At 39.3% G+C, this 14,768-nt stretch overlaps 1 protein-coding gene across 2 annotated transcripts in view; it reads right to left on the reverse strand.

The window, feature by feature from the left end:
* LEKR1 (leucine, glutamate and lysine rich 1) overlaps positions 1-14,768 on the reverse strand; it is a 224,905-nt gene that overhangs the window by 46,086 nt on the left and 164,051 nt on the right. For both annotated transcript variants that reach the window (XM_070792615.1, XM_019960397.2), the window contains one exon: positions 551-644. In XM_070792615.1, the coding sequence (XP_070648716.1) occupies positions 551-644 (94 nt within the window). The remainder of the gene's footprint in view (positions 1-550; positions 645-14,768) is intronic.

Below are 14,768 nucleotides of genomic sequence, written 5' to 3' on the forward strand. Positions count from 1 at the left end.
TATATATTCACTGCTGAAAATTTGAAAATATAGAAAACTCTGAAGACAAAAATCAATGAAAAAGTTTTTCATACTATAAAAGCAAACATTTTCTCTGTAAATAGTGAGCTAAATACTTACTTCACTGCCAAAAGTTCATAACTGAATATTTTTAAGTCATTTTTCATTCTCTTTTATTATCTTCTTAAAGGCAGGAACTGTAAGAATGAATTAATGTTCCCCTGTTTTTAAGGATATGGTCAAATGCAGATTCTGTCATTTTATGGGGAAAAACAGTAAATATTCAAAAGTAAAAATTAAGCTTTTACATGAGAATGAAAAGCTATCTTAAACTATTAAGGTTTCAAATTCTATTTTTACCTTTTAATTTCCTATTTGTCTAATATTTTGGAAAAAACATATGTCATAAGCATGTTTGATCTAGGAAGCTCCAGAAGGAACCAAAGGCGTGCATAGAAACAAAGAAACCTATTTGAAGTAGTCTGGCAAACGGACAGAATTTTTAAAAAGCAAATAAGACACATACTGCTGAAAGTCACATTTTCGTTACCTTCTCCCTCCAGTTATCATCGTTCAGCAGCTTCTGTCTAAGGGTTTCTTGCAGCTGCTCGATGCTTTTCTGATGTGAAATCAGCATCAACTCCCTGAAAACCGTAAACACAACAAATGAGTCAAGACACACCCATAACACTCTTCCTAAATTACAATTCCTGGCTCTAGAAATTATTTCACAACTCAATCTGTATATTCTTCCCCTTAGAAAAAAACATATGATATTTCATACCATTTTAACTGTTAATAGCAATTTTAAAACACTGGCAACAAGGTCAGGCTTAATTTTTGCTTAATAAGTATTATTATTTTTTTTATATGAAACAGTAACAACATATGTAGAGTCACAAATATAATAAAATACTATACATTGTGGTTCCAAAGTTTCTGATTAAATTCTGACACTAGACAATAGATAATATTTTGTTTCTTTAAAAAAGGAAAATATGCTGGGCTGTGCCACAAAATCAGCACATTTGTGGTTTCTGCTAGATTTATTTTTCTTTCATTTATCTCAAATGCTAATAGGAACAAACCAAATTAAGTAAAGGGTAATTAATGTCTGAGATGTAGCATAATACAAAACATAATAGAAAACAGGAGAGAAAACACAAAGAACATTTTAATCTTTTAATCCAGGTAATTGGCTCTTAAAGCTAAGTTTGTGACCCTCTGAGTGGAAGCAAGTGCGAGAGATTTATGAGAACAGTCACAGAGGTACTGAAATTAAGCCTTTAAATACTATACTTCAGTTCAGTCGCTCAGTCGTGTCCGACTCTTTGTGACTCCATGGACGGCAGCACACCAGGCTTCCCTGTCCATCACCAGCTCCTGGAGCTTGCCCAAACTCATGTCCATCGTGTTGGTGATGCCATCTAGCCATCTCATCCCCTGTCGTCCCCTTCTCCTCCTGTCTTAAATCTTTCCCAGAATCAGGGTCCTTTCTAATGACTCAGTTCTTCACATCAGGTGGCTGAAGTATTGGAGTTTCAGCTTCAGCATCAGTCCTTCCAATGAATATTCAGGACTGATTTCCTTTAGGATGGACTGGTTGGATCTCCTTGCAGTCCAAGGGACTCTCAAGAGTCTTCTCAAAACCTGTGGCGGATTCATTTTGATATTTGGCAAAAGTAATACAATTATGTAAAGTTTAAAAATAAAATAAAATTAAAAAAAAAAGCATCAATTCTTTGGCACTCAGCTTTCTTTATAGTCCAACTCTCACATCCACACATGACTACTGGGTAAACCATAGCTTTGACTAGATGGACCTTTGTTGGCAAAGTAATGTCTCAGCTTTTTAATATGCTGTCTAGGTTGGTCATAGCTTTGCTTCCAAGAAGAAAGTGTGCTTTTAATTTCATGGCTGCAGTCACCATCTGCAGTGATTTGGAGCCCCAAAGAATAAAATCTCTCACTGTTTCCATTGTTTACACACCTATTTGCCATGAAGTAATGGGGAAACAGTGGAAACAGTGTCAGGCTTTATTTTTTTGGGCTCCAAGATCACTGCAGATGGTGACTGCACCCATGATTTTAAAAGACACTTACTCCTTGGAAGGAAAGCTATGACCAACCTAGACAGCATATTCAAAAGCAGAGACATTACTTTGCCAACAAAGGTCCGTCTAGTCAAGGCTATGGTTTTTCCAGTGGTCATGTATGGATGTGAGAGTTGGACTATAAAGAAAGCTGAGCACCAAAGAATTGATGCTTTTGAACTGAGGTGTTGGAGAAGACTCTTGAGAGTCCCTTGGACTGCAAGGAGATCCAATCAGTCCATCCTAAAGGAGATCAGTCCTGGGTGTTCATTGGAAGGACTGATGCTAAAGCTGAAACTCCAATACTTTGGTCACCTCATGCGAAGAGTTGACTCATCTGAAAAGACCCTGATGCTGGGAGGGACTGGGGGCAGGAGGAGAAGGGGACAACAGAGGATGAGATGGCTGGATGGCATCACCAACTCGATGGACATGAGTTTGGGTAAACTCCGGAAGTTGGTGATGGACAGGGAGGCCTGGCATGCTGCGATTCATGGGGTCGCAGAGTCGGACACAACTGAGCAACTGAACTGAACTGAACTGAACTGCTGGGACCAGATGCCATGATCTTAGTTTTTTGAACATTGAGTTTTAAGCCAGTTTTTTCACTCTCCTCTTTCGCTTTCATCAAGAGGCTCTTTTGTTCTTCTTTGGTTTCTGCCATAAGGGTGGTGTTATCTGCATATCTGAGGTTATTGATATTTCTCCTGGCAATTTTGATTCTAGCTTGTGCTTCATGCAGTCCAGCATTTCACATGATGTACTCTGCATATAAGTTAAATACGCAGGGTCACAATATACAACCTTGACATACTCCTTTCCCGATCTGGAACCAGTCTGTTGTTCCATGTCCAGTTCTAACTGTTGCTTCTTGACCTGCATACAGATTTCTCAGGGGGCAGGTCAGGTGGTCTGGTATTCCCATCTCTTTAAGAATTTTCCACAGTTTGTTGTGATTCACGCAGTCTTTGGCATAGTCAATAAAGCAAAGTAGATGTTTTTGTGGAACTCTCTTGTTTTTTTGATGATCCAGCCCCACTGTGGCTCAGCTGGTAAAGAATCTACCCACAGTGCAGGAGACCTGGGTTCAATTCCTGGGTTGGGAAGATCCCCGGAGAAAGGAAAGGCTACTCACTCCCAGTATTTAATACTACACCACAAGTTGTGGCAAAAGCATGCCTTTCAGTCAGGGAGACCCACACCCCCTTCTATAATCACCATAACCTTTCTTATTTTCTGTGTAAGTGATTCTTCTCCATTGCTTATTCCTCTTTCTAATCCCTTTGCTTTTCATCATCATCCTCTTTCTCAGATTTGTGACTTTCATTTATAACTTCCTGTTAAACATCTCCACTCTGATGAGCCATTAACACTAAAGAGTCCACATGTCAAAAAAGAAATTCAACTTCATCTTCCACAATGTTGCCTTTCTTTTGGACTCTGAAAGCTTCAACAATCAAAATCTTTAGCAAGAAATCCCTGAGTCATCGCTGACTCTTCCTTCTTCTTGTTTTACCGCATCCATTCAGTGTGTATGTGTGTGTGTGTGTTAGCTGCTCAGTCACATCTGACTCTTTGCAACGCCATGGACTATAACCCACCAGGCTACCCTGCCCATGGGATTCTCCAGGCAAGAATACTGGAGTGGGTAGCCATTCCCTTCTCCAGGGATCTTCCTGACCCAGGGATTGAATCCCAGTCTCCTGCACTGCAGGCAGACTCTTTACCATCTGAGCCACCAGGGAAGCCCTTCCATTCAGTAACAAGTTCTATGTATTCTGCTCCTTGGTGTACCTCAAACTATTTCCTCCCTTCCTTTATGACTACCAACAGTTAAGGTTATTGACTTCATTTCCCACCTAGAGTATTGTGATAGATTGTCAATCTATTGCTTGATCTCTATTCTTGCCTCACTCTTAGAATATTGTTAAACATTTTTTAATAAAAATAGTGCCTACATTTCTGGGCTAGAAAATTTTGAGGTCACAAAGGCAGCTGGACTTGGTAACCAGGATTACAAATATTATTCAAGTGATGATGATTGAAAAGGATAAAACTCCTTAGACTTCTTTTTAGAAATGTGTCAGACTAGGTACCTTGACAACTTTTCTACTGAAAATAAGTAAATGTTTTTTCACTTATTAAAAAAAAAGTCTTAAAATTCATTAGTGACCTGGACAAAAAGTTAGGAAGATGAAGGACACACAAATCAAGAAAAGAACAGGAAAAGGTTATCAGTGGAAAACTAGTGAAATTTGAATAAAGTCTGTAGGTTAGTTAATTGTATTATACCCATATTAGTTTCTTAGTTTTTACAGATGTGCCATGGTTATAAAAAATGGGACCAGGAAAGAAATCCTTTTACTGTCTTTGTTAACTTTTCTGTAAATACAAAATTACTCTAAATTTCATTAAAAAAAAAATGAAGTGAAAGGAATAACTCCAACAATAAGTTGAGAATTAAAGCCAACTCTCACTTTGAAAGTACTTTCCAAATATGATGTACTTGAGCCTTAAATTTCATAGCCATGAAGGGCACTGGAGTCAGGAGAGAAAGGAAGAGCTTGAGAGGAAACTTATCTGCATAAAATTGTATCTCAAAGAGCAACATATGCAGTATGTCATTTCTGTCATACTGTATGTCAGAATATGAAATTCACACCCAGTATGTACAAAATACAAATAACATCTCCTGTCAAGGAACAAAACCCAAATTTCTAGCTTGAATTTTGGTGCTAGATGGAGGGGAAAATACAAATCTCTCGCAAGAATTTGTAAATGCAAGCCAATACCAATGCAGGTTTTTATCCTGAACTCACACTACCTGAGTGTCCCAAAAAGCTTCAAATTGAGGAGATATCATAAAATGATGCTAAGATAACCTTGCTTCCAGATGCCTGGTAGGAAAAACACCAACATTTTGGGGAGAAACCAACTTAAATCTGAAACTCAAAGAATTCTTACAGACTAAAATTCAAGACCCATGAGATCATAATTTTAAAACTCACAAATTTATTTTTTAAAAAGCCAGTAAAAGGAGATCAGCCCTGGGTGTTCTTTAGAAGGAATGATGCTAAAGCTGAAACTCCAGTACTTTGGCCACCTCATGCGAAGAGTTGACTCATTGGAAAAGACTCTGATGCTGGGAGGGACTGGGGGTAGAAGGAGAAGGGGACGACAGAGGATGAGATGGCTGGATGGCATCACTGACTCGATGGACGTGACTCTGAGTGAACTCTGGGAGTTGGTGATGGACAGGGAGCCCTGGTGTGCTGCAATTCATGGGGTCGCAAAGAGTCAGACACGACTGAGCAACTGAACTGAACTGAAGAGGAAGGATGAGCAGACACAAATGATAGCGTAATCAGAGTCACAAATTCTAAAGTATTTTCAGGTATAGAATATAAAATAAGGATATTCAGTATGTTAGAAGAAATGAAAGATTAACTTAAATGACTAATGAAATCTGAAAAGAACCAATTGAATTTGTAGAAATAAAACATAATAATTGAGATGAAAAACACAGTAGATAATCCTATAACAGATTACTCACAGTTAATAAATGAAGTAATAAGCTGAAAAAGAGATTCAAAAAATTATACACGGTGCAGTACAGGAAGTACATCATGTGAAATGCCGGGCTAGATGAAGCACAAGCTGAAATCAAGATTGCTGGGAGAAATATCAATAACCTCAGATATGCAGATGACACCACCCTTGTGGCAGAAAGCAAAGAGGAACTGGGGAATGTCTTGATGAAAGTGAAAAGAGGAGAGTGAAAAAGCTGACTTAAAACTCAACATTCAGAAAACTAAGATTATGGCATCTGGTCCCATCACTTCATGGCAAATAGATGTGGCAACAATGGAAACAGTGAGAGACTTTATTTTTCTGGGCTCCAAAATCACTACAGATGGTGACTGCAGCCATGAAATTAAAAGACGCTTACTCCTTGGAAGGAAAGTTATGACCAACCTAGATAGCATATTCAAAAGCAGAGACATTACTTTGCCAACAAAGGTTCGTCTAGTCAAGGCTATGGTTTTTCCTGTGGTCATGTATGGATGTGAGAGTTGGACTATAAAAAAAGCTGAGCATTGAAGAATTGATGCTTTTGAACTGTGGTGTTTGAGAAGACTCTTGAGAGTCCCTTGGACTCCAAGAAGATCCAACCAGTCCATCAGGAAATCAGTCCTGAATATTCATTGGAAGGACTGATGCTGAAGCTGAAACTCCAATACTTTGGCCACCTGATGTAAGAACTGACTCATTGGAAAAGACCCTGATGCTGGGAAAGATTGAAGGCAGGAGGAGAAGGGGCTGACAGAGGATGAGATGGTTGGATGACATCACCGACTCAATGGACATAAGTTTGAGCAAGGTCCACGAGCTGGTGATGGACAGGGAAGCCTGGCATGCTGCAATTCATGGGGTCGCAAAGAGTCAGACACGACTGAGTGATTGAACTGAACTGAGTACAGGAAGTAAAAAATATGTAAAATAAAAAAGAGCTTGATATGTGGAGGACAGAGTGAAAAGATCTAATATTTATCTATTTTTAATTTCAGAAGCAAAAGAAAGAGAAAGGGAGAGGAAGGACATTACAACAAACTAGGGAGCCCAAAGGATTCCAAGCAAGATAAATAAAAATAAATCTCATACATGGGACCTGGTAGTGAAAATGAAGAATACTGAAGTTAAAGAGACATCAAAAGAAGATGGAGAGGAAACAAAACATTATCTTCAAAGGAACTCAAACATATTGAAAGCTTACTCTTCAGTAAAAATAAGGAAGGACAAAGACAACAACATTAAAAATCCCATGAGAAAATAACCATCAACCTGAAGTTGGGTACCCAGTAAAACTATCTTTCAGAAAGAGGCTGAAATAAAATATGCTCAGAAAAATAAAATCTTGTGTTTACTGATGGTTAAAGGACTGCTAAAAAATATGCTTTGCAGGAAGGAATATGATTTCAGAAGGAAAGGCAGATGATCAAGAAAAAATGGTGAGCAAAGGAACTGGCAAACATACAGGCAGGGAGGGCTTCTTGTGTGTGTGATCAGGATAGTTGTATAGGGCCTATACTCTGAAGGAGACTGCACTTCAGGTTTAATGCTCTGTGGTCACCATTGAGAAGTTAACTTTATCTTTGAATCTGTGCTTTGTAAGTGAGGTCTGATAGGACAGTCAGGCATGTACTAGGGGCTTGGAATCTTGGCTCACACATAGTCCCACCTCCTGCCATCCTCTGCTTCTAGTGAGAATGCAGGCCTGGGCACAGGCAGGGGAGGGTTGGGTCTGCTAACTGTGTCCCGTTTGCTGAGTCTGGGGCAGGTCCCTGGTGCCTGTGAGAGCCTGCATCCATGCTGGGATTTCTCTGTGCCCAAGGGAGCATGAGATTCAATAACAAATAAACAAAAAAAGACCATGACCAGTTGAGAGAGAGAAGATGGTGAAGGAAAGGAAAAGTTCCTTTGTCTTTTTTTGAAGAGGCTCCACATTTTCATATTGTGCTGGACCTTGAAAATTATGTAGAGACTCTGTATGTAGGTCCTTCTAAATAAATATCACCTGTATAAAAAATTGGTTTTGACTGCATATAATTAGTGGGGCTATCAAAAGATCAGAAGTAGAACACTAAACAAAAATGTAGAATGTATGTCAGGATGGCAACTATCAGAGCTCAAGTGTTATTCAAGAGAAGTTTGAGATATTCAAGAGAAGTTTGCATTATTCAGGATACATTAATTTTGCACTTCATTAAGTATGCATGGTAAAAATCTCAAAAATAACCACTAAAAGAATAGAATATGCCACTAGAAGAAGATGCACTAAGAACATAAAAGAAACTCTAACAATACTGCCCCTGTCCAAGGCCCAAAAGGAGAAAAGAGTGCAGAAAAAGAGGGAGAAATAGAAAGCTTAGAGTAACAATCATAATAATGGCAAATAAACTAAACTCATGAGTTAAAAGACAGAAACAGGCTCGATAAATACAAACTCTAGCAATAGACTCTTTGTAAAAGACATTCCTAAAACATAAGGACATGAAAAGATTTCTAACAGGGAAATATTAAAGAAAAAGAAGTATGCAACTATATTAATATCAGACAAAATAGACTTTAAGACAAAAGTTCATTACTCTGGGCTGATAATACTAACAGGATAATTCACTATGAATATTCTAAACTTATAGCACCTACTAAAATACCCTCAAAATATATAAAGCAAAACTTTTTGGAACTTAAAGGAAACACTGTCAAACCCACACCATAGCTGCAGAATTAAACATAGCTTCCTTAGTTATAGTAAGTCAATCTGGGACCAATGTATAAGGCATGGAAGTGTACACTGCACAACTCTAGGCTGTTATGTGAATGGTCCTCCTGTAATATCTACTGTAGCAACCTATGGTCAACCAGACAAATAATTCAGTAAAAATTATAGAGGACTTAATGCAAATATTGAATGGTTTGCCTTGGAAACGAATAGAGATCATTCTGTTATTTTTTAGGTTGCATCCAAGTACTGCATTTCGGACTCTTGTTGACCACGATGGCTACTTCATTTCTTCTAAGGCATTCCTGCCCGCAGTAGTAGATATAATGGTCATCTGACTTAAATTCACCCATTCCAGTCCATTTTAGTTCGCTGATACCTAGAATGTCGACGTTCACTCTTGTCATCTCGTTTGACCACTTCCAATTTGCCTTGATTCATGGACCTGACACTCCAGGCTCCTATGCAATATTGCTCTTTACAGCATCAGACCTTGCTTCTATCACCAGTCACATCCACAACTGGGTACTGTTTTTGCTTTGGCTCCATCCCTTCTTTCTGGAGTTATTTCTCCACTGATCTCCAGTAGCATATTGGGCACCTACTGACCTGGGGAGTTCCTCTTTCAGTATCTTATCATTTTGCCTTTTCATACTGTTCATGGGATTCTCACGGCAAGAATACTGAAGTAGTTCACCATTCCCTTCTCCAGTGGACCACATTCTGTCAGACCTCTCTACCATGGCCTGCCCGTCTTGGGTGGCCCCACGGGCATGGCTTAGTTTCATTGAGTTAGACAAGGCTGTGGTCCTAGTGTGATTAGATTGACTAGTTTTCTGTGATTATGGTGTGATCACTCACCTAGAGCCAGACATCTTGGAACGCGAAGTCAAGTGGGCCTTAGAAAGCATCACTATGAACAAAGCTAGTGGAAGTGATGGAATTCCAGTTGAGCTATTTCAGATCCTGGAAGATGATGCTGTGAAAGTGTTGCACTCAATATGACAGCAAATTTGGAAAACTCAGCAGTGGCCACAGGACTGGAAAAGGTCAGTTTTCATTCCAATCCCAAAGAAAGGCAATGCCAAAGAATGCTCAAACTACCACACAATTTCATTCATCTCACACGCTAGTAAAGTAATGCTCAAAATTCTCCAAGCCAAGCTTCAGCAATACGTGAACCATGAACTTCCAGATGTTCATGCTGGTTTTACAAAAGGCAAAGGAACCAGAGATCAAATAGCCAACATCAGCTGGATCATGGAAAAAGCAAGAGAGTTCCAGAAAAACATATATTTCTGCTTTATTGACTATGCCAAAGCCTTTGACTGTGTGGATCACAATAAACTGTGAAAAATTCTTAAAGAGATGGGAATACCAGACCACCTGACCTGCCTCTTGAGAAATCTGTATGCAGGTCACGAAGCAACAGTTAGAACTGGACATGGAACAACAGACTGGTTCCAAATAGGAAAAGGAGTACGTCAAGGCTGTATATTGTCACCCTGCTTATTTAACTTCTATGCAGAGTACATCATGAGAAATGCTGGACTGGAAGACACACAAGCTGGAATCAAGATTGCTAGGAGAAATATCAATAACCTCAAATATGCAGATGACACCATCCTTATGGCACAAAGTGAAGAGGAACTAAAAAGCCTTCTGATGAAAGTGAAAGAGGAGAGTGAAAAAGTTGGCTTAAAGCTCAACATTCAGAAAACGAAGATCATGGCATCTGGTCCCATCACTTCATGGGAAATACATGGGGAAACAGTGGAAACGGTGTCAGACTTTATTTTGGGGGGCTCCAAAATCACTGCAGATGGTGAGTGCAGCCATGAAATTAAAAGACTCTTACTCCTTGGAAGGAAAGTTATGACCAACCTAGATAGCATATTGAAAAGAAGAGACATTACCTTGCCAACAAAGGTCCATCTAGTCAAGGCTCTGGTTTTTCTAGTGGTAATGTATGGATGTGAGAGTTGGACTGTGAAGAAGACTGAGCGCTGAAGAGTTGATGCTTTTGAACTGTGGTGTTGGAGAAGACTCCTGAGAGTCCCTTGGACTGCAAGGAGATTCAACCAGTCCATTCTAAAGGAGATCAGCCCTGAGTGTTCTTTGGAAGGACTGATGCTGAAGCTGAAACTCCAGTACTTTGGCCACCTCACGAGAAGAGTTGACTCATTGGAAAAGACTCTGATGCTGGGAGGGATTGGGGGCAGGAGGAGAAGGGAACAACAGAGGATGAGATGGCTGGATGGCATCACCAACTCGATGGACGTGAGTTTGAGTGAACTCCGGGAGTTTGTGATGGACAGGGAGGCCTGGCATGCTGCGATTCATGGGGTCACAAAGAGTCGGACACAACTGAGCAACTGAAATGAACTGAACTGAACTAATGCAAATAAGATAATTTCAGGGATATTGATTTAATATTCCCAATTAGTGGGAAAATATATAAATATTTTTCAGTTTACATGGAATTGACCACACACTAGGCCAGAACATAAATTGCAACAAATTTTAAATAACTGTTAAATACTATAAACCTGTATAGTCCAAAATGGTAGCCACTAGTCATATGTAGCTTCCAGGCAATTAAAGTAATACTTGTCCAAATTAGAATGTGCTATAAATGTAAAATACACAGCAGATTTGAAAACTCAAAAAAATCTGAAATGTCTGATCATTTTAATAAATGATTAGATATTTAAATAATAGTTTGGATATACTGGGTTAACTAAAATATATTAAGATAAATTTTACCTGTTTATTTTTACTCTTTTAATGTGGCAATTAAATTTGTAAAAATTACATATGTGGCTCACATTATACCTCTACTGAACAGCACTGTGATAATCTATATTCTCTGAATACAAGAAATATCAGTAAGAAAAGATAAATATCTCCATGTATTTGGAAATTAAAAAAAAAATGTGTTTCTGATTAACTCTTGGATCAAATGAAAAATCATAATTTACATTTAAAATACTTAGAATTGAATAATAGTGAAATTTCTACACATCAAAAGTTATGAAATATAGCTAAAGCAAAAAAGATAAGTAAATTGTGGTATACTTTAGAACATAATGCAGATGAAGAAATGAAGATTTTCAGCTACATGTAACATCATGGACAAAAATCCCAGGGACATATCTTGAGCACAAAGAGTAAATCACTGAGTAATGCATATAGTATAATTTTATTTCCATGAAGACAAAATATATGCAAAATCTTTTTCTTTGGAATACAGACATACTCAGTTAAATTACATGCATGCATGCTCAGTTGTGTCCGACTTTGCAACTCCATGGATTATAGCACACCAGGGCTCTTGTTCATGGAGTTTTCTAGGCAAGAATACTGGAGTGGGTTGACATTTTGTTCTCCAGGGGATCTTCCAAGACCCAGGGATTGAACCCATGTCTCCTGCATCCCCAAACTCGCAGGCTGATTCTTTATCACTACTGCTACCTGGGGAAGCTTCAGTAAAATTATAGAGTGAAGCAAAGGAACAACAGATGTTTTCTGTAGTATTTTGTGGATGCCTTTAATCAGTGTGAGGAATTACCCTTCTCTTCAAGGATGCCATGTGGTGGAATTAGGGTGAAGCACCAAGGGACTTCAATGCTAATGGTAAGCTTCTTTTTCCTAAACTGAGTGGTCACTGTACTGTAGTTCTTCACACTTGCAGTTCAGTTTAGTTTAGTCGCTCAGTCGTGTCTGGCTCTTTGCGACCCCATGAATCGCAGCACGCCAGGCCTTCCTGTCCATCACCAATTCCTGGAGTTCACCCAAACTAATGTGCATCGAGTCGGTGATGCCATCCAGCCATCTCATCCTCTGTTGTCCCCTTCTCCTCCTGCCCCCAATCCCTCCCAGCATCAGGGTCTTTCCCAATGAGTCAACTCTTCACATGAGGTGGCCAAAGTACTGGTGTTTCAGCTTTAGCATCAGTCCTTCCAATGAACACCCAGGACTGATCTCCTTTAGGATGGACTGATTGGATCTCCTTGCAGTCCAAGGGACTCTCAAGAGTCTTCTCCAACACCTCAGTTTAAAAGCATCAATTCTTTGGCGCTCAGCCTTCTTCACAGTCCAATTCTCACATCCATACATGACCACTGGAAAAACCATAGCCTTGACTAGATGGACCTTTGTTCGCAAAGTAATATCTCTACTTTTGAATATTCTACCTAGGTTGTTCATAACTTTCCTTCCAAGGAGTAAGAGTCTTTTAATTTCATGGCTGCAGTCACCATCTGCAGTGATTTTGGAGCCCCCCCCCAAAATAAAGTCTGACACTGTTTCCCCATCTATTTCCCATGAAGTGATGGGACCAGATGCCATGATCTTCGTTTTCTGAATGTTGAGCTTTAAGCCAACTTTTTCACTCTCCTCTTTCACTTTCATCAAGAGGCTTTTGAGTTCCTCTTCACTTTCTGCCATAAGGGTGGTGTCATCTGCATATCTGAGGTTATTGATATTTCTCCCGGCAATCTTGATTCCAGCTTGTGCTTCTTCCAGTCCAGCGTTTCTCATGATGTACTCTGCATAGAAGTTAAATAAGCAGGGTGACAATATACAGCCTTGACGTACTCCTTTTCCTATTTGGAACCAGTCTGTAGTTTCATGTCCAGTTCTAACTGTTGCTTCCCGACCTGCATACAGGTTTCTCAAGAGGCAGGTCAGGTGGTCTGGTATTCCCATCTCTTTCAGAATTTTCCACAGTTTATTGTGATCCACACAGTCAAAGGCTTTGGCATAGTCAATAAAGCAGAAATAGATGATTTTCTGGAACTCTCTTGCTTTTTCAATGATCCAGCATCACACTTTAAACCCATCTAAATCTTTACGTATCTACTCAATATTTATACAAATAGTGACAAAGCCTGAGCAAGAATAGTATGGGTATTAGGAGAAAAGAATATTAAAGTGAAAGACCAAGGAGAAGAAATTGGCAAGCAGCAGGGTGGACTTTCCTGCCCACTAGGCACACTATGGACAGGACAGTGTCATCAAGCCCTGGAGAGAAAGAGGTGCATGAGGACAGGGTCCCTGTCCAGATGGGGCTCAAAATCCAGCCATATAAAAGGAAGATTTATCTTTTAAAATGTGAGGCAGATCTAGCAGGTTCTGATGCTTGCTCAGCAGTCTCTAGGCTAGAGAAAAGGAAGTGAAGCAGAAGGAACAAAAGAATGAGGACAGCAAAAGTAGGATTACACTAAAACCTCGTTTGTGGCTTTCTTCCAAATATTTGGCCATTCCTGTCTCCTTTGCAGACTCATCTTTATCTGCCTGTCAATTACATGTTCATGTTCCTCAGCACTTCATTCTGGGGCCTCTTTTTCTCTCTCTCTCCCCTTTCTCTAACTGATCTTACCCACGCCTATGGTTAAAATGCAATATAGTTGCTGACAACTCCCAGATTTTATCTCCACTGCACATCTGTTCTGTTAGTATCTGACTCATGTTTCCAACTCTCCACCTGATTGCTCTTTTAATTTCAGAATCATCCAAAACTCAACATGTCTGTAATCTCAGAGGCTTACAATGTCAAAGTTTATTTTTTTGCTTATATGTCATCTGCTGCTCTACTCCTCATGTTTTGTTCTGGGATGTAGCCCAAGGAGCAACTCCTACCTGGGAATGCTGTTTTTGTGGCAGACAGAAAAGAAAAATTGCCCAAACATAGGATCTGTTAAAGCTTCTGCTCAGAAATCAGTGCATGTCACTTCTCTCACATTTCCATGGCAAGAACAAATCAAATGGACATGTTTGATGTGAATCAGGTGTGGACAGTAGTCCTCTCATTAGGAGGTGCACAGTAAACCAACTGGCACCCTGTGGAGTCCATCACAACTCTGAAATCCTATTGGAAGCAACCTGAGGATTTCTACCCTGAAGGTGAAGAAAAATACTTGCTTAGACTGTGGTTCTTTCACTTGGGAGTAATTTCTCAGTCCATTTTTCACCACAGCTCCTGGCTTTCCTATCTGAGATGTACTTTTTTTTTTTTCATTATACAGTCTTACCACATCAGAAGGGGGCATTAGAGATTTTGCCCCATTGAGAGATAGCTTTTTTCCCACTTATTTCCTACCCATAGATTTGGAGGAGAAATGGTTTTGAGAGAATTAAAAAAAAAAACAGATTTTTTTCGATATAGTTGAAAACAATAAAATACATTTTAAAAGCATATACTAGAGGGATGAGTTTTAAAGGTATATATAAACATATGTGTGCAAAACCAAAATAATGTGTGTAAAATCAAAATAATGACATTTCTATTATCCCCCAAAGTTTCACCATGCCCTTTTAAAATCCTTCACTCCTGCCTTCTTGCCCTCAGAAATCAAGAGCTGGCTTTCTGTCTATACATAGGTTTGTAT

The sequence above is a fragment of the Bos indicus genome, chromosome 1 (assembly GCF_029378745.1).
Source record: "Bos indicus isolate NIAB-ARS_2022 breed Sahiwal x Tharparkar chromosome 1, NIAB-ARS_B.indTharparkar_mat_pri_1.0, whole genome shotgun sequence".
Classification (NCBI taxonomy): domain Eukaryota; kingdom Metazoa; phylum Chordata; class Mammalia; order Artiodactyla; family Bovidae; genus Bos; species Bos indicus.